Source organism: Ursus americanus, chromosome 26 (genome assembly GCF_024610735.1).
Source record: "Ursus americanus isolate L20-20 chromosome 26, mUrsAme1.1.p, whole genome shotgun sequence".
NCBI classification, from domain to species: Eukaryota; Metazoa; Chordata; class Mammalia; order Carnivora; family Ursidae; genus Ursus; species Ursus americanus.
In genome coordinates this window covers 8,713,096-8,732,313 of record NC_142152.1, presented here as the reverse complement: position 1 = coordinate 8,732,313, position 19,218 = coordinate 8,713,096, and the positions used below count along the sequence as shown (strand labels likewise).

The window sequence follows — 19,218 nt, the reverse complement described above, 5'->3', positions numbered from 1 at the left end:
ACTCAAAAGTTCACAACCTTGGGGGGTGTGATAAAGGTGATCACGGAAAGGGCTGGGAGTTCTGTTGGGTAAGACACCAGTGCCCGTTCTGTTCAACCACTCATTTTCTGTGGAACAGGGGACAAGAACACCCCCTCATCCCCACTTCAGGGGACTCAGTGACAGAATTACACCATATGAAGCCACAAGGTCCTTAACATCTATGAATCTACAGTATGCTACATAAATGGGTATCCAAACAGTGTGCACAGATAATACCTTCCATTTTAAAAGGTAAGAAGGAATTCAGAAAGCATTTTGTTTTGAAGAAAAAAAAAAAAGCAACCAAAATATCCAGCAGACACCAATTCCAGGAACAGGGCTGACCTTATGTTCCAAAGAAAAGAGCATCAGGAAATCTCGGAAGCCAAGTAGGGATGGCCCACCAGGCTGAGAGTGGCGCAGAGAGCGGATGTGAAAGGCTGGCTTGGAGATCTTGGCCCTTGCTGCCTTGGTGGGAAAGGGCGGACCCAGCCCGCAGGAAAGGATCCCACAGGGCAGCAGGGGAGCAGCTCAGGGCAGAGCTCACCAGTGACTGCTCTCTTCTTCCCTGTCGTTTGTTTAAAAATCCTTCTTTGGGGTACACTTAGTTACTCAACAGGGGTTGGGTAATACTTCTTGGGAAGGTACGAAGACTGTTTATGGATGTTGAAGAATGAATATGCTAAAACCACTGATACATTTTATCTCTTAGCATAAAAATGACCAGGGTGGTGTGGACTCTCGGCCCAGGACCTTGCGACTCTTACCAGCAATCAAGAGGTATAGTTGGATCCAGATCCACTGTTACTGAAACATTTCATAATAAATTCAAATCTAAACTGGGGGGGAAAAATCAAAGATGTAGCTGGATCAGCCAGATAGCTGGTATGTGCCTCACATTATTTCTTCTTTTTCTGTGTTTGTGTTGTTAAACCATTTTGTTAAATTAAATGAAGGCTGGGTTCAGTTTTTCTACACAGTCTGTAATGTGTGCGTATACATATATACACATGTACACACACACACTTTAAACTTGTATAAAACGGATTCATATGTTAATTTTAAAAATTTGCTATAGGGGCACCTGAGTGGCTCAGTTGGTTGAGTGTCCAACTCTTGATTTCAGCTCAGATCATCATCTCAGGGTCGTGAGATCAAGCCCTGTATTGGGCTCTGCACTGGGCATGGAGCCTGCTTGAGATTTGCTCTGTCCCTCTATCCCCCGCTTCCTTCCCAACCCAGCTCTCTTTCTCTTTCCCTCTCTCTCAAAAAAAATTACTATTCTGGGAATTTTCAAATATACACAAGTATGTAAACATCATGCAGCCTTGACACTTGTGAAACATGCCCAAACTTGTTTCATCTGCTCCTCTCTTGCCACCCTTGGATTATTCTGGAAAAAAAAAATCCTAGATATTTCATCTGCAAATGTTTCTGATTGACAATATCTCTTTATAAATATTCAGAATGATCACTTAAACACGAAAAAACATTTTGTCCCTCATACTTGCTTGAAGTCCTTCAGTGACTCATCTTGGCACTCCCTCACATGGCCTCCAGTGTCCTTCATGCTCAGCCTCAACTCCTCTAACCCCCGTGGCCCTACACCTTGGCTCATTATAGTCCGGCCACACTGCCAGAGTTACTCAAATGGACTCCTTCTCAAGCTCTTTGTGTACTTCTTGAACCTAACTTGTCTTCAGCCTTTGGGTTCAGCTGAAATGTCATTTCCTCAGGATGGCCCTGCTTGGTGACCTAGATTAGGTTTGGTCTACCTGTTATATCTTCTCAAAACACCTTAGACCTTTTTTAAAAACCAAATTGTAGTTTAACGATAATGTTATTTTATTTAACATCAATTGTAAGGTAATGATAGTTATTTGTATAATTTCTTTTTTCTTATCTGTTTTCTTCCCCATCCCAGCTGTACTTAAATTCCTTGAAGGCAAAGATGATGTCTGGCAAGGTCCTCTCTGCACTCCTGGCCCCTTGCTCGTAACTGAGCCTAGCAAAGCCACGGCTGCTACGCACATATGCACGGATTCATGCCTGTTAAATGAGTAGGTAGATCAGTATCTATTTGGCTATTTACATCCCACATACGTGTCTCTGGTTTAGCTAGAAAGCTCCTGGAAAAACACAATATAGTTCTCTCTGGAATAAAAATGGAACCCAGCCTCATGTACAATTTAGCACTTAGTAATCTTGATGATGTTGGTGGACCTTATTCAAGGAGAGGATGATGACAATGACACGTTCAGTATGTTATAAAATTACTACTCATAACCCAACAATACTAATAACTTACTCCTGCATTGCAACTTCGCAAATGCTTTCATGTGTATGCCCTCATTTGAAGTGGGTACTGTTGGTGTCCTCATCCCTGCTTTGCAGAGGGAGACTGAAGAGCAGTGGCAGGAGTGGAAGGAGGTCCCCTGACTCTCAGACTAGTGTGTGCTCCTTCCACGCTACCACGTGAGGTTGCGTCACCTCTCTGGGTCTCAGCTTCATCTATCAGCCAGGGATTCAGACAAAGAGCTTTTTAAAGATCTTCTATTTCGGCAATTCTGTGTGTGTGTTTTTAATAGTCACCAAGCTCTGTGAAATGAAAGGTGATGACAAGTAATTATAATTCAAAACGTAGCATGCAGGACCTCCTGGCAATTTTTAGGACCATGTAGGACACCATCCAATGGAGTCAACATTCAACATCAGGAACTCTTGAAGTCACCAAGCTCCCAGAACCATGGTGGGGGGGGGTGTCACAAAATCCTGGAAAAGGGCTTGGAGTCTGTATTTTTAAAGAAAGCAATGCCCTTTATCTTGAACAGGAATTGCACAACAAAATGAAGACTGGTTCACAGTCCTTAATGATGTCTCAGCTTACGTAACTTCTGACACGGATAGCTCCCCCAAGCCCTCAGTTATCTGGCCGAGGACTATTTGTTCCTACTTAGCTAGTACTGCTCAAAAGTTACTGCAGGCATCAGTTTCTGTGTAGATCACACTGTAAAACCACCGGCCTATTTCGCCACAAGTAAAACTAGTAGCCATGGTTCAGATTTAGATGTTTATATAACCTGAAGTCCTTCCTTCCTAACCTCCCCACTGAATCCACTTCCGTGGTCACTCCTTGAACCTTGGTGGGCCCTAAGCCCCATCCTCCAACCTCCTTTTATTCTTCAGCTCCTACCCCAGTCATGTCTGTGCCCATGTTCTTATTAATGGGAAGTAGAAGAAACATGGGGAATGGCCAGATGTTGTCTAGCTCAGAACCCCGGCCAGGAGTTAAGAATATCTGGATTCTGATCCCAGAGTTTTGGGGTTTTTCTATTTTTTTTAAAAAACTGTGGCATAGTATGCAGAATATGACATTCGCCTTAACCATTTTTAAGCGTCTAGCGCAGCAGCATTAAGTAGTCACACTGTTGTGCAACCATCACGACCATCCATCCCCAGACCCTTTTCCAGCCTTCAAAACTGCAACTCCATACCCTTTGAACACTAATTCCCTACACCCTCTCCCCTAGTCCCTGGCAAGCACAATTCTGCTTTTTGTCTCTATAAGTTTGACTTCCTAGGTCATTCTAGCTATTTCATAAACGTGCAATCATACATTTGTCCTTTGGGGTTTGGCTTTTTTCATTAGGCATGTCTTCAAGGTTCATCCATGTTGTAACACGTATCAGAATTTCCTTCCTTTTTAAGGCTGAATAATCATCCACTGCATGATGCATAGGCCACAGTTTGTTTATCCATTATCTGTCAATGAACACTGCATTGTTTCCGCCTTTCAGATATTGTGAATAATGCTGCCTTGAAGACGGGTGTACAAATATCTGTTCAAGTCCCTGCTTTCAGTTCTTCTGGTGATACATCCAGAAATAGAATTGCTAAACGATGTGGTAATTTTATGTTTAATGTTTCGAGAAACTGCCTGCCATACTGTTTTCCACAGTGACCGCACCATTTTACATTCCCATGAAAAAATGCACAAGCGTTCTAATTTGTTTGTTTAAACTACTGTGCTGAATGGCCTTTGGTGAGTCATAATTTCTCTGGACTCAGTTTCCAGATCTATAAAATGAGGGGATTGGAATGGACAATCCCCAGTTTCTTTCAGCAATAAAAAAACTATATTGGTCTAGTTAAATCAAGCTGCAATTAAAGCCAGAACGCAGTCCTAAAGGTTTATAAGCGTGACTTGATACCTTAAACCTTCTTCCTAATACAATAAACGAAGTAATCATTTTTCAAAGAAAAGGGCAAAGAGTCTAAAAATCATCTCATGCACCCAGCTGTCATGGATGACGGTAGTGGCCACCTCCAGAGCATCTCCTCTGCCGAACACTGTTCCAAGTATCCCCCACACAATATCTCATGCCCCGGTTGTACAGATAAGGAAACTGAGGCATGGCAAAATTACACTATGTGTACAAGGGAACACAGCCAGCAAGTGAAAGAGCTGAGATTTGCCCTTGGACAGCTCTGCCGTTGGGGGCAAGTTCCTCACCACCAGACCCGGATGAAGCCTTTCTTCTTCTTTTTTTTTTTTTTTTTTTTAAGATTGTATTTATTTATTTGACAGAGAGACAGCCAGCGAGAGAGGGAACACAAGCAGGGGGAGTGGGAGAGGAAGAAGCAGGCTCCCAGTGAAGGAGCCTGATGTGGGGCTCGATCCCAGAATGCTGGGATCACACCCTGAGCCAAAGGCAGACGCTTAACCACTTAGCCACCCAGGTGCCCCCAGATGAAGCCTTTCTTCCTCAGGTTTCTCCTTGAGTCCTGAGTGTTCTTAACTGTTTTCTTTCTTTTCCTTGATCACACTTCCGTTTAAATGTCTCAGCCCCTCTGCAAAAGAATAGCTGAATCTCCTCTGCTATGGCACTTAAGCTTTTTATTTTTAGGCATAGAGGCTGAAATGTACAAAACTGTCCCAGAAATCCTCTGGGTGAATGCTTTTTAGTAATTTTATCTGATACCATTTCAGTGTTTTTCAGAAAATCACTTTTAAGGGACGCTCCTTGAAGGAAGAAGAAATAGAATCCTTATGGTGTTCTGGGCAATAATCTTATGACGTGGCTTTTATTACCTTGATTTTGTAAGCAAGGACACTGAGATCCAGAGAGGTGCGGCAGCTCACCCAGGTCCCTGAGCCAAAACAGAATAGAGCTGGGAGGTAAGCCTGTCACCAAGCGAAGCCCACACTCCTTCCTACGGGGAGACATCCCACCAAGAACACAGAGCGCCACTTAGGAAAATCACTGCAGGGTCAATGACATATCACAATCTCAAGTGCTGTCTCAATCCAGCCGAGCAACTGGTGTCTGAAAGAAAAATACAGGGAAGTGAAGAGGTTCACAACTTCCCAGGAGCAAATCTGCAAGGAGAGGGAGCAATTCAGTCTCAATGAAGATCAGATTCTCTTTGGGCACCAGAGGCTCTCTTTTCTCTTAGAACAAAGACTGTGGAGGGAGGATATTACTGGATAACACATATTCTAGTTACCAAAACTTATTTTTATATATATCAAAGATATAGTTTAAAGTAATTGGACTTATCTGCTTAAGAAGAAACCAGCCTAATAATTCCATATGGTTCTGAATCTTGCTTAGTACCAGCTCTAGGTTTTATAGGGATTAGGTGGGGGCGGGGAGGGGGGGTAAGATCCTGGTCCCAGATTTAGTTGAGAAAAACTCTCTCAAAAGGATTCTGAAATACTAGAATAAAGTTAAGGACTTCTAGAATTTTGAAGAAAAAAAAGAGAAGCACGTGTGAGTGATGTTCAACTCAAATGATACGGTGACCTCAAGATTTCCACTGGATTCAGACAACAGGTAGGAGATATTTATCAGAAAAATGATGGTCTGGATTGTTAACCCTTCACAGGGAACATTAAAATCTCTTGAGGCACAGACTGACTTATTTCCTACCGTTCATGGTAGTAAACATATGACATTTACATACCAAGCCAGCAATGCACATTTCTTTATAGTTTGAACTAGTATTTTCATTTGAACTATCAACTTTGAGGTCTTTCTTTTAAATATTAAAAATGCTAAATGAGCTATAGTAATTGAATTAAAGACATGCGCCATGAAAAACCATGAAAATGATGGTGGTGGTTTTTGGCCACAGGGGGTTAGCACATCTGAAGAGCCAGATTCTGGACCTCGGTCCCGGAAAAGTAATAATGCAAAGTGAGGCTGATCCTGCAGCATGATAGGTTGTGTTCAAGTAGCTTAGGTCATCAGAGTTGGCCGGGCGGGGCCAACCCAGGTGAGTACAGTTCCTTTCCAGAAGTTAAGACACTTCAGGGCACGAATCCACAGAGACAAGCCCTCCTCCATCCTTTGTTCATGAAATTATAAAAGCCACAGTCTTTGTTTCCTCGGTCTTAAACTTCTACCAACGATACAAATCATTGTTCTTGTGAAAACATGCTAGATAGGAGACATTTGGGAGAGTCCAAAGTGACTTCACTTTTGTTTCCATAAGAGATTAGTGTTTCCTCAATATTAGGAGAGTCCTGGCACCTAACCTTGAGAATCAAGCCACCAATTACAATTCGCTTTGGCAATATTTGCCTAAGAAGGATTTCTATGATTATTTCACTTTCAGTGACATGGAGATTTCTCAGGGAGAATCATGCCTGCAGCCCCAGCACACAGTGACCTGCATACAAAATGTTCTTGAAACGGCACTGATTATGTGACTGGCGATTTCTAGAGAGAGATAAGTCTCCCAACAAGACAGCCAATATTTCCCAAATTTAGTTTTCTGTCTCAAATCACTGAAAAGGATATAACTTGAGGAAAGTAATTCTTATCCCATAGAAACTATCCGACAGAGAATGGATTGTTCTGATTTTTCCCTACTTGAAGAATTGCCCTTTTATCCCTCTTCATTCCCCTGTGCATCTAATAGGTGATAATACATGGTTTGTGAATTCAACTAATGTGGTTACAGGAATGACACAGATCACATGTGCTTTTTAAATTTTCAACATAAAGGCATCAAATCCATGTTTCCTCCTGACTTCAAAATAAGGCTTCCAGCATAGTACCTTAAATGCACGCGAAAAAGACTGCTCATGATACATTAACCTCACTGCACCGGAATCTGGGCCTGGCACCTCACTTGTTATTCAGCAGAATAATAGGGACCCAAAAGGCATCTGCAGAAGTTGGAAAACCTCTCCCGGCCTTGCCCAGCACGCAGGGAAAGACCCCTTCATCCCAGAAACACCGTCAATACCCGAACAAACCAGGAATGGCATTCATCTGACACAACCCCCCGGCGTGTCCCGACTGTATAAAGGGGGTGCATCACTGCACCTATGCTAGGGCCACGAGTGCTAAAAATACTTGATATTTGGCAAACGTTATCCATGGCTCACAGTTGGCCCAGAAAGAATTATTGCATAACAGAGGAAAACACTCCAAGAGAACTCTGGTTCTTTGATTCTGCAGATTAAAGCATACACTACAGTTAGCACTGGGAGCTGACCAGCGCGAGGTACTGGAAGAACACAGAGAAGGACACACAGCCAGCTGGTTGGCGGTAGGCCGGGAGCTGGAAGCCTAGGCCAAACTTACAGATTTCAGGATCCCTGTGGCATCTTCATGGAGCCACGTAGGGTAGACCACTTCATCATTCAGGATGGCCTCAAAGAGGTCGTCTTCGTTCTCCGCCTCAAAGGGCGCGTGACCACAGAGCATCTCGTACAGCAGCACGCCCATCGCCCACCAATCTACTGCAGGTCCGTAGAGCATTTCCTGGAGGATCTGTGCAGGGGGCAGTGGGAGAACAGCTGACTAACGAATGTGTCCTGCAGGACTAGGGGAAACGATGCATTAGGAAATAGGTTTCAGTTCATCTCTAGAGGGCGGTCTGTTTTCTCTGTGGTTCAACTCCGAGGACTTTTCATCCAGGTGATCAAACCTTTATGGCCTGTTTCGGCCAAGGTAATGGCACGTGCAGATCCAAAACAGAAAGGGTTTGGGCGCTGCGTCCCTGTAGAGGGAGGAGGGGGTTGGGCTCACTCGCATGGGAAAGACTGAGGAACTTTACTTCTGCTAAACGGGGCTGGGATCAAAGCACTGAGTAGAGACAAAAAGGAAAACAAATAGCTCTGAGTAGAGCACACTTTGTCCTCGTTCGTGGCTAATGCCTAAAGCAATTGCAAGGTTTACAAAAAAATTTTTTTAACCCAAACTGTTATTTATTGGAACCAAGGACGTTTTCAGGCATCATTCACCCAATGAGGCTTCGGGGAGTGTGGACGTGTCAGCTTTCCATGCGCCCAGAGCTCAGGACACAAAAGCAGCCTGTGACATTAACGCTCGGGGTTTCCCAAGCTGCACTCACCTCTGGAGCGATATAGTCGGGCGTGCCACAGAAGGTGGCCGTGGTGACTCCGTTACAGATCCCCTCCTTGCACATTCCGAAGTCTGCCAGCTTGCAGTGGCCCTCGTGGTCCAACAGTACGTTGTCCAGTTTGAGATCTCTGAGAGAGAGAGAGAGAGAGAGCAGTCTGTGTAGGACGGCCAGGCCCCAGACCCGGAGGGCTGGCTCGTGGGGTGGGTCATGAGACCCTCCCAAGCAAGCTTCCCGCCTGCACTTCAAAGGTAACAGGCTTCTTTGGGTTATCTTGGAAAAAACTTATGTCAACTCTCAAAATTTGCCTCATGGTTCCTAGATGATGGTCCCATGGGAACAGGCGAACCACACAGAACCACGGAGGCGCCATGGTGTCCCCTCACGGGGGCGTCTTCCCAGTCGCTACCGGCCTGTCGTTCTGGAGTTTCACCCCCACAGTGGGCTGTGGCGGGGCTCCCACGGCTCCGCGTTCCCAGCCCTGCTCTGGGAACCAAGCTCTGTTGGCCTGCTTGGCCTGAGGGAGAGACTGGTGTCCGTCCAGCCCGGATCACGTTCCACTCAGAGGCGGCTAGGTGATGACAGAGCTGGCGGGACCAGTTTCCAGGCCGTGCCCTGCGAGCTGACGAGCTGACACAGCCTGACCACACAGGTCTTACAGAGAGCGGTCGCCGCAGACACCCAGGAACGCAAACAAAGTCCTGTTTTCTAGGAATGCCCGATAAGCGAGGTCAAAGCGGAGGAGCTTCCCGGCTGGGAACGCGGAGCGGGCCTCCTCTCCGCCCGGCGCTCCTGGCCGCAGCCTCCCTGGGAGTGAGCGGCTAAGCCAAGCTGTGCTGGGCCTCTGAGCGCCTGCTTCAGAAGCAAGCCTTTCCCACCCTAAACCAAACCCGGCCTCGTCCCCTTGTCCAGACAAAATCCCACTTCCCAACAAGCAACTGTTTTCAGGGGGCTGTGATCTGTGCAGACGGTTTCCTCCCCCCGCAGCCCCTGCCCTATAGGAGCAAGCCGTATTTAACCCCCGCGAGGGAGGACTCACGAGAGGCAGGGTGGTGGCTGGGATGACTGCGATCGTGTACTCGGGAGGGAGGCCACTGCCAGAAGTGAGGTCTTTCTCAGCCATTCTCCCAGGAATGGTCGCAGACCCCAGGCCCTGTTAGCGCCTGGCTGTCTGGCTTCTCCGTGATGGCACACATCAGAGGTGGCCAAGGTTAGAGATGACAGCCTGCCGGCGCAGGAGAGAGCAAGACCGTGGGGGTCTCAGTGAGCCTGGGGGTGGCTTCTGTCGACACCATGTTCTCGCCCAGCCGGCCAGGCCCGTGTGGACCTGCGCCCCGAGCCTGCTCCTTGGCGTTGCCAAACAAGGTTACTGGGTCTCTGAATTTTCCCAAAGTTGTTAGCTTGCTAAGGACTTGTACAGGATTTTCTTTGGTAACAGAAAACAAGTGCTAACAGAAACCTACAACGGTCTCAAGAACTGACCTGCGATTGCTCAAAAGCGTTTGTGACTAACATCCCAAGTAAGCGGTTTAATTGGATATTACTCAGTTGCTGTCACGGGTAGCAGGAATTGTTCCGGGAGAGACGAGTGCTTGCGATCAGTTTTGTAAGCCACCCAGCACCATGCCCTCTGCACCGAGAAGTCCGGGAACACAGCCTCACTGGCCAGAAGACAGACCTGAGCAGTACATGGGGCGCGACTCATTCCCGTCACAGGAAGCCCGAGGCCGCAGAGGCAGCTTACACACTTCAATCCTGACATTTCAAACTCATTTTCGGTATTCTTCAGAACTGTATAAGGCCCGAGGGAAATACCATTGCTGGTTTCATAGCAGGTGCTATCCAACAGACAAAACTCCCAAATTGGGATCCCAAGGGGGCTCAATTAAGAGTGTAATATAATCCCAGGCTATCAGTTCTGCCCTTACGTCCAAGCATCTCACACCTTTTCTCTAAGTTCTGTCCTGATATCCCCGGAGAGTCAACGTTGCCCCTAGAGTACCCAGTTCATGCCTCTATAATGGTGTGTCCTGCACTGTATTCTGGAAGGCTCTGTGTACCTGTCTTCCCCTTAGCTGGAGCTAAGGCTTCCTCCTCCCTCAGTCTAGCTTGGGCCTGGCAGAAGGTGCTGACCACAGAGGTAAACAGAAGCATTTCAGACAGACAAGAGTGGGCTGCCCTAGCCAACTCAGAGCCTGTCTTTTTTTAGGGGAAGAAAGGAAGCTTCATAAACCTCACTGGGATCCTTGTTCCAAAGTAATTAAACTTATAAAAAGGGATGTGCTTTTCCCCTTAGAGATGGATTCCAGAGGGAAAAGAAGAATCCTGAAATACAAGTTCAAATTCTTCGCTTTGGTGAAGCTGGAGAAGGGAAACTACTTTCGGAAAGGCAGTTATGGACCCAATCATAATACTTTTGCTTGGGCTTGCAGCCAGATGAAAGAGTAAAACATTGACGGGGTTAGTCAAATAGATCCAAAGGTTAAAGACCCATTCATGGCCACAGTCAGCTTCCATTCTAAGGGTAATCATTATTTTTACTTTAAAAAAGCAAAAGCAAAAAAAGTCACCCCATGACTTCTGACTTCAAAATAGGCAGAGGTCAGTTTGTGGCTTTGGAGTAGTTCCTCAACCTTCAATGCCAACATGTAACTCAACAGCCAAACTTAACAAGGCTACACAATGAAGATTACAAGTTCATACAGGGCAGAGGCTCAGATCCCAAAATGCCAAATACACAATTACGGGCTCATCATTCATTAGCTCACTGAGCACCAGTATTTCATAGCTATAGCTTTTGTCCTATAAACACGGAAAGGTAGAAAGAGTTATTTTATACATTGTTGTTGCTGGGTAATTGGGGTTACTTAAAATGCCCTCAGTGGTTTCAGAGAAGCATCCCAACTGGTTGAGGACAAAGGAAATTCAGAAATTCTATTTATTTTGTTTACACCGTGAGCTATTCCGAGAGTCATACAACAGAATGACATGAGTCTTTCTGCTTAGATCACTGGAATCAGTGACTCTTCCCAAAGAAATAAAGGAAGGTGAGTTGAGAGCTGGCTCCCTGAACAAGAATGACTCTAAGAGGCTATTCAGTAACTATTTTTAATGTATCTGAAAAAATTTTTTATCATGGAAAATTTCATATCTATACAAATGTACAGAGACTATAAGAACTTCCGTGGTGATCGCAGACCATAAGCGACTGTCAGTGCATGCCCAATTTCGTTTGTGTATACCTTCACTCCCTACCTGACCCATCTCTTTTCAGATCTTGAAGCAAATCCAAGACATAAAATCATCTCATCTGTAAATATTTTCATATCTGAATCTAAGAGACAACAATTCTTCAATAAAATATAACTTTGATATTGGTCATTATAAAACATACAGTCAATATACTATTACAGGTATATTGCTTTTTGTCTGCTCATTTGGGTATGTGTGTGCCTGTGTCCAGAGAACCTGAAAAAAGATTCTGTGGATAAGAATAATAGTATGATAGTACCTAACACACACGGAATGTTCACTAGATGGTAAGTGCTTTAACCATATTATTTTATGCTCGTAACAACCCTCTGAACTAGGATCTACAGCAGCATTATTTAGTTACCCAGGGGTAAATCCAGGATTCACACTCAGGTCTGCTCAGCTCCCTCTAAAGCACGGGTGCGTAACCCACCATAGCAGGCAATCACTCTTTTATATCCTGGTATTACACTGTCGGCTAATCCTGCTAGTGGATTATTTCCTGAGAACACGTCCCCAATTGAAATAAGAACTATCTGATAATCAGTAAATATCCCAAGACTGAATTATGACAAAGGGGCATTTTTGTGCACATCGTTATGAAATGCATAATCAAAATTTTACCAAAAAAAATTTTTTTTGCTTTGGATTTTAGTCTGTGCATGGAGAGGGAGTTCAGTGGATTTTACCCAATCTTTGAATGTGCAGGAATAGGGGTGTGCACAGCAAATACGTCTCCAGTGGTCAAATATTCAGAAGATAATTCACTGCTCTCTTCTAAGGAGAAGAGACTGGTAGGTGGGTAAGGGTGAAGAGGTGGCTGGAAAGAATGAATTTAATATTATGATCACAAATTCACAACAAAACCACTTAGGGCTAGCTTGGATTTTGAGTGTCTGGGTTTACATAAACTTGCGATTTTTTTCAAGGCAAGACTGATTGTGTTAAATTGGTAAAAGAATGTTGAGGGGCGCCTAAGTGGCTCAGTCAGTTAAGCATCCGACTCTTCATTTCGGCTCAGGTCACGATCTCAGGGTTGTGAGATTGGGCCCTCCAGGCTCGACCAGCTCCAACTGGCTCTGCTCTGGGCGTGGAGCCTGCTTAGGATTCTCTCTCTCCCTCGTGCTCCCACACACTCTCTCTCTCTTAAAAAAAGATGGTGAAAAGTCACTGAAACAGCAGAAGTCTAATATCTGATTTTATCATCAATGAGCTAGAAGTGCCATTCATGTATTACTTAACGCAAGATGTTCAGCCATTCACCCACCCCACAAATCTTAGAGGACCATCTCTGAGCCAAACCATATGCAAAGGGCTCAGAGTCCCGAATGAGACCGGAGATAGCAGGAACCTGATAAGGCAGGGGCCAGTCAAAATTCCAGTCTTTGGTCCAAGAAGAAAGAGAAATCATCGAAAGGTCATACACAGGAGACGGATGGCATTAACCTGTGATTTTACAATGAGCCTCCAGCTACAATGCGGACAACAGGTTAGAGGGGGGTGAAAGAACTTGAGGAAACTAGCTGGCAAGCTACTAAAGTGTTCACGACACAAATGATAGTGGCCTGGAACAGGGTGGGGCAGTAAGGCAAAGGGCACTAGATGGTCCGAGACCAATTAGGGGGGAAAAGTAATGGGATGTAGTAATGGAAGGATGTAGACAGTAAAAGGGAACAAGGCGTGAGCCTATTCTGGCTCACAGAATTTATTCTGGACATACTGAGCTACTTTTTAGACATCCAAGTGGAGACGTTTAAAAGCAGCTGGATATACATGGCGAGAAGTCAGAGGAAAGGCTAGGCTGGAGATATAAATCTGAGAGTCAGTAGCTGGGCATGGATGAGTTCACCTGGGGAGAAGGAATGGAATGGGAAGGGTATCCTGAGGATAAGATCCCTGGTCTTTTTCACACCGGGACCACAAATACTGGTGATAAATTAGAGCCAGGGTGGGCGGCACCGTTGAGCGCCCGGGGAAGCAAGGACCCAACTCTTCTGCCTCCAAATGGGCCATCCCTAGTCTTGTCAAGGTTTAATAGGGTTAGAAAACAATAACCTTTTACATTCAAAATCATCTAATAGATTCTTTCTTGGTTTAACTCTCAACCCCTGCTACATGATGCGATGCCTCTGTACGCGTAAACTTCAGTATTCTGTTTTACAAAAATGTTCATTGCTGCATCTTACGTAACAGCAAAAATTTGGAAATAAGCCACATTATTTATTAATAGGGGAATGGCTAAACAAATTATGGTGTATACATGACAGAATTTTATGGAAGCTGCTAAAATTTTATAAAGGACTAAAAATGTAGGGATATTTTTATCTTTTTTATCTTTTGAAAATTGTTTCTTTTGTGATTACAAGGGTAATATTTCCATTACATAAAATTCAATCATTCCTGAAAAAATCATGGGGAAAATGATGACAGTCTCATAGTCTTCAAACCTTTTCTTCTTAATGCTTCACTAATATATATTATGAAGCAATTTGCTTTTCTTACCTAACAAATATTTTGGACATATTTCTATATCCCATAGATCTGTCTCATTCTCTGTAATGGTTATCTAAGATCCCATTAGAAAAGCTTATCATAATTTAACTAGTCCCCTCTCCATGAACATTTAGATGGCTCTCAATTTTTTACAGCCTCAAATCAGAGAGGAATGAACATTATTTGCACACCTGCAGGAAGGTTTACTTCAGATAGACTTTTAGAAGTAGAAATGTTGTGTCAAAGGATATAAATGTTAATAAACAGATGTTGAACTGCTGAAAAAGTTTGCACCAATTTATACTCCCACCAATAGTGTACGAGAACATCCATTTGGCTTCCTTATTCAGGTCAGACATCATCATCCTTAAATCCTTGCCAATCTGCTAGGGAAAATGATCTCATTGTTTTAACTTCATTTCTTATTAATGAGAGTAAGCTTTTAAAAAAATATATGTTTAACGACCATTTGTATTTCTTCTCTCTGTTGCCTGTCCACATGTTTTACCCATTTTAGAATTTGAGTTATCTGATTATTTTTTAGAAGCTCATTACATATTCTGGATAGTAGTGATTTGTTATATAGATTGCAAATATTATTGCCCAATTTGTTTTTAAGTTTTATTAACTTTCATATTTTTATACAGTCAAATCTTTCAATTTTTCCTTAATGGCTGCTGGATTTCATGACTTATTTACAGGCTGATACACTTCTAAGTGGAAAAGCAGTATACAAAATTATATTTTCAATAGTCTCTTAATTATGGTTGTGAGGAAGGTAGAGGGAAGGAAGCAAAACAGGAGGGAAGGAAAGATGGAAAGCTAAGAGGGAAGGTTAAAAGTCTATTTCTGGGTGATAAGTTTATAAATAGTTTTTCTTTGCTTTGTGTTTTCTAAATTTCTTATGGGAATTACATATTATTTTGATAGCCTGGAAGAAGTCATTAAAATATATGTTTACATGTTTTGGCTTTAATTATTTTCTTTGGTTTCTGTACCATTTACGGCCATAATTTCCAAGGAAGATGTGTAGGGAATATAATCCACTGGTAGAGATGGAAAGGATTTCTTTTGGAATTCAGGCTGCAAGGGCATGTTGAAAAAAATCAACTTCCTTGCTTACGGAACCTGAACGTTTGTGGGCTCAGAATTCCGAACCTGTTGCCACAAGCTCATTATTCACTCCTGAAATTACCTGAAGTGTCTACCGAATACATAATTGTTGTGATGGCATTGATTTTTCAACTGCCCCATGATGTGTCCCCATGGTGCTTAACCAACTTAATCATGAAAATGAGGCCCTGCTAAAGAAACAAAGCAACATTCCTAATTATGAAATGAAGTCCCCATGCCATTTCTCTTCACAAAGTGACATTTTATCTGGTTTCGTGGGGCTGATCTATTGGAACAAATTAGGAACAAATATGTGAGACATGAACACTCATTCTGAGGCTGAATGTAAAATAACTCGTTTTCTAAGGAATAAAGTCTCGAAGACAAATTCCAACCCTGGAAGTATTACCAACTCTCCTCTGAGGCTCCCCCATCCTTTCATAGTTCTCCCATCAGCTACTTAAGTTGGGAAATAAGCATACAAATGACCCTGTACAAGTCTGGCTATTACACTCCCTTTAAAACAGGGCCAGGGACTCACAAATCCCCCAGGCCAGGTGCTGGTTTCCATCCAGGTCTGGTGGCGGATGCACTCAGGATGCAGGCAGCGTGTTCCCACCTTCACCGCTGGGTATATACAGGACCAATTTAACTTGAGCAAAGGGATCGAGAAATTTCCCCTTGCCTTGTCTTATGGCTGGAAAAAAAAAATGTACAAAGAAAACACCCGTTGCCTCTCTGGACAAATGTAGCAGGCAATGAGTTTGGTGAACGTCCACGGCGTGCAGACCACACGTCTCCCTAGGGACCATCCAGTAAATGAGCCATCAAGCTGACAGCTGAGCCTTCTCTCTGAAGTTTTTCATTCCAGGCCTCCCACCCCTACTCCCAGGAGGGTTGAAATTCCCTAGCTGAAGTGGCACAAATTTATTTAGTAGCTCCCTACAGTACTTTTATTTTATAGTTGCCAAGAAAACCTCTCTCACTGACTCCCCTTGCCAAAATGCTTCCTACGTGATACCGAGTGACGTTCAGCGCGCAGATGCCGTCTGCGCGGGAAAGCAGGCAGGCAGGATGGAGGGCTTCAAAGACACCAAGGAGATGACTGATCCCTGGTGGTGATGGGACTCCTGACCATTGGGCCTCGTTCTGACAACACAGAAAGGATGCCAGAGCCAAGGATACACGTGCACTTGACAGTCTGGGGGGGATAAGGTGGTCAACACGATGAATTCTGCTTGACTTGTCAGGCTTCCCCCATGCAGACAGCTGGGTGCAGCGGACCCCATGGAAAACCACTTGCGAGGGCAGCTTTGCTTCCGGCCACAGAAATCCAACAAAGAAATGGATCAGAGAGTCACAGGGATTCCGAGAGCCTGCCAGCGAGCAATAGCATAGGTGTGGAGGAGCTCCCCGCCGGCTGCTCGCAGGGCGTGCTCTCTGGATAGATAGAGGTAGGGAATGATTTCCAATGAGGAGGCATCAGAACACGGGTCCCTCTTAACCCCCGTGATCTTAACGATAATTGGGGCAGCGGTGGAGTGGGGACGGGCAGGGGCAGAGGGATCCTGCTAGGTTTATGTGCACACACGGCACCAATACCAACAGACAGGTTCACAGAATGAAACTCTTAAACCTTAGAGGGCACACAGCGCTAGGCTAATAAATGTTAGCCACTGTTGTCACCATTATTACTGTTAGTAAGTGGCTAAATGTTGCGGCTGTCATGCTCAGAAAGATTAGCCACACAACTGAGGCATCCATGCAAATACACAGCCTGACGAGTGAAGGGACAATGAGACTTCTTAGCCGGTCCAGCTGTGGCTGGTGCCCTCAGAGGAAACCCAGGGCTCTTCTGACTTGGGGGTACTAGGCTGTCAGCAGCGAGGCTGGTTCCCTGAAGGCATTCTGTTGAGAAGAAATAGGAGCGTCTGAGAGGGGCTGCGGACACTGCTGGGGGGAGGTGGGGTGGTGAGGAACGCTTTACGACAGGAAGGAGTGCAGTTGATAGCACCAACCTCAGGAAGGGACAGTCAGGCTGTTTTTGGCAACTGGCCAAACACAAACCTTTGCCAACATTAGTAATGCCTTGTGCAATATCAAAGGGGAGGGGAGACAGACTTCTGACTTGAACCAGAACTTACGGCCACATCAGCAGGTCTCATTGGATTACCTGCTCTTTCCATCAGAGATTAAACCTGAGCTATTTAAACAGAAGTCTGAAAAACCCAAGAGAATACCTATGGTTTCAGAACCACTCCCGGGTCCTTGGAATTAAATAAGAATCTCACATTTTATTATTTATTTATAATATTGTTATTATTATTATTATTTATTACTTTTCTTTTTTTTAAGAACCTCACATTTTAGTTCTGGGTTATAGTTGGTATTGCTGTGTTCTCTAATTGTGTTTTGCATAAAGCTTTGTTTTTTCCAATATGATCAAAATCTCCAAGGGCAGGCCCGGAATATTTCTGAGGTCATTTTCAGAGTACCGATCACAGGCTGGACATACGACAGCAACACACATCTGAGTCCCTTTCCAAGGATTTACGGATCTCCTCCTAATTCTGGGCATATCACAGCAAAACGCACAGAAGACATCGAATTCGCCCCTAAGAAACTTCCTTTGGAAGAACTCACTGCTACTTCCTAAGCACCTACCCCTTCTGCCCCTAGCACTCAGTCTTATAACCAGGTTTCCCAAAACATCCATATTGTTGAGTAATCTATTTGAGTAAATGTGGAGACATCATCCAAAAACTATTTCAATTTTATGTAGTATTATTCTTAATAAAAGTAATCTCTTAGATGCATAAGTAAAGTCATTGTAACTTCCCAAGATCTTAAAAGTAAATAATTCACAAATTAGGGAGAAAATTATTTTTTAGCCTGTGTGTCTTAATTAGCTTAGAAAGTATCATCAAACCTGTAAGCAAAAGTTGCTGATGAAGAGACCTTTTGAGAGACTAACATTCTTGTTGCCTAAATGCTGGACTAATATTGGTGCAGTAAATAATGGTTACTTCAGTTTGCTCAATTTTTCAGCACCTCAGTTTCTCTGTTAAAACATTAAGGTCACAAGGTGCTAGACTTTAGTCACCAACCCTGGATTTCACTCCACAACTGACCTGTGTGGCAACATTTTATGTCCATATGTATATTACAGAGGCATTTAAAGATCTTTTGCAAATATAAGGTTTCATATACCAATAATAGTGGGGTATATTTTATATTTCCTAGAGAACTGAAATCCATGCTGATGATCTTATCTGGTAACAAATCTGGAGTGACCAATTCTGGGGACACAGCAAATTCAGACTAGTGGCCAAGCACGCAGTCCTCACACACATGGCTAGATAGAGGCCAAGGGCAAATTCTCAACTGTGCTCTTGTGGAGAAATACAGCTCCCATGTGCCTCCCTCATTCTGCTTCCTTCCCTAATCCCCGCACAACCTTGGAGAGGTTACTCAACCAACCTCTGTCTGATTCCAAAAGACAGTACAGTGTAAGGTTAAGGGTATAGATTCTGGAGCCAGGCCGCCTGGGTTTGAGTCTTGGCCCTGCTATTTACTAGCTATGCGATCTTGGGCAAGTTACGTGACAATTCCATACTTGTTTCCTCATCATGAAATGCAGATAGTAGTTCCTGCATCATGAGAACTGAGTTATTTAATGCGAATTATTTAGAACCGTGCCTGAATGCATTAAGTACTAGAGAAACCTTAACTATTATTTTCTCGTTAGTAAAAAAGATAACACATACATGGCTTATTCCTCAAGATTTTTATAAGAATCAAAACTGATAGAGAGGATACACAAACATTGGAAATATTAAATAACACTGGCAGCTTTTGCGTTTGGGGCAGGTAGGTCTCTTATATTATAAAGAGACACATCTGGCTTATAAACTGCTCTGTGGGTAGTGGAGCAGGGGGCCAAAGTAAGATGTGCATACA

The 19,218-nt window shown here is 44.0% G+C and overlaps 1 protein-coding gene across 3 annotated transcripts in view; it reads right to left on the bottom strand.

The window, feature by feature from the left end:
* Window positions 1–19,218, bottom strand: part of PRKCH (protein kinase C eta) — a 367,061-nt gene that overhangs the window by 18,320 nt on the left and 329,523 nt on the right. For all 3 annotated transcript variants that reach the window (XM_087855982.1, XM_045810456.2, XM_045810457.2), the window contains 2 exons: window positions 8,392–8,530; window positions 7,620–7,808 (listed from right to left, as the gene is read on the bottom strand). In XM_087855982.1, coding sequence (XP_087712108.1) covers window positions 7,620–7,808; window positions 8,392–8,530 — 328 coding nt within the window. The remainder of the gene's footprint in view (window positions 1–7,619; window positions 7,809–8,391; window positions 8,531–19,218) is intronic.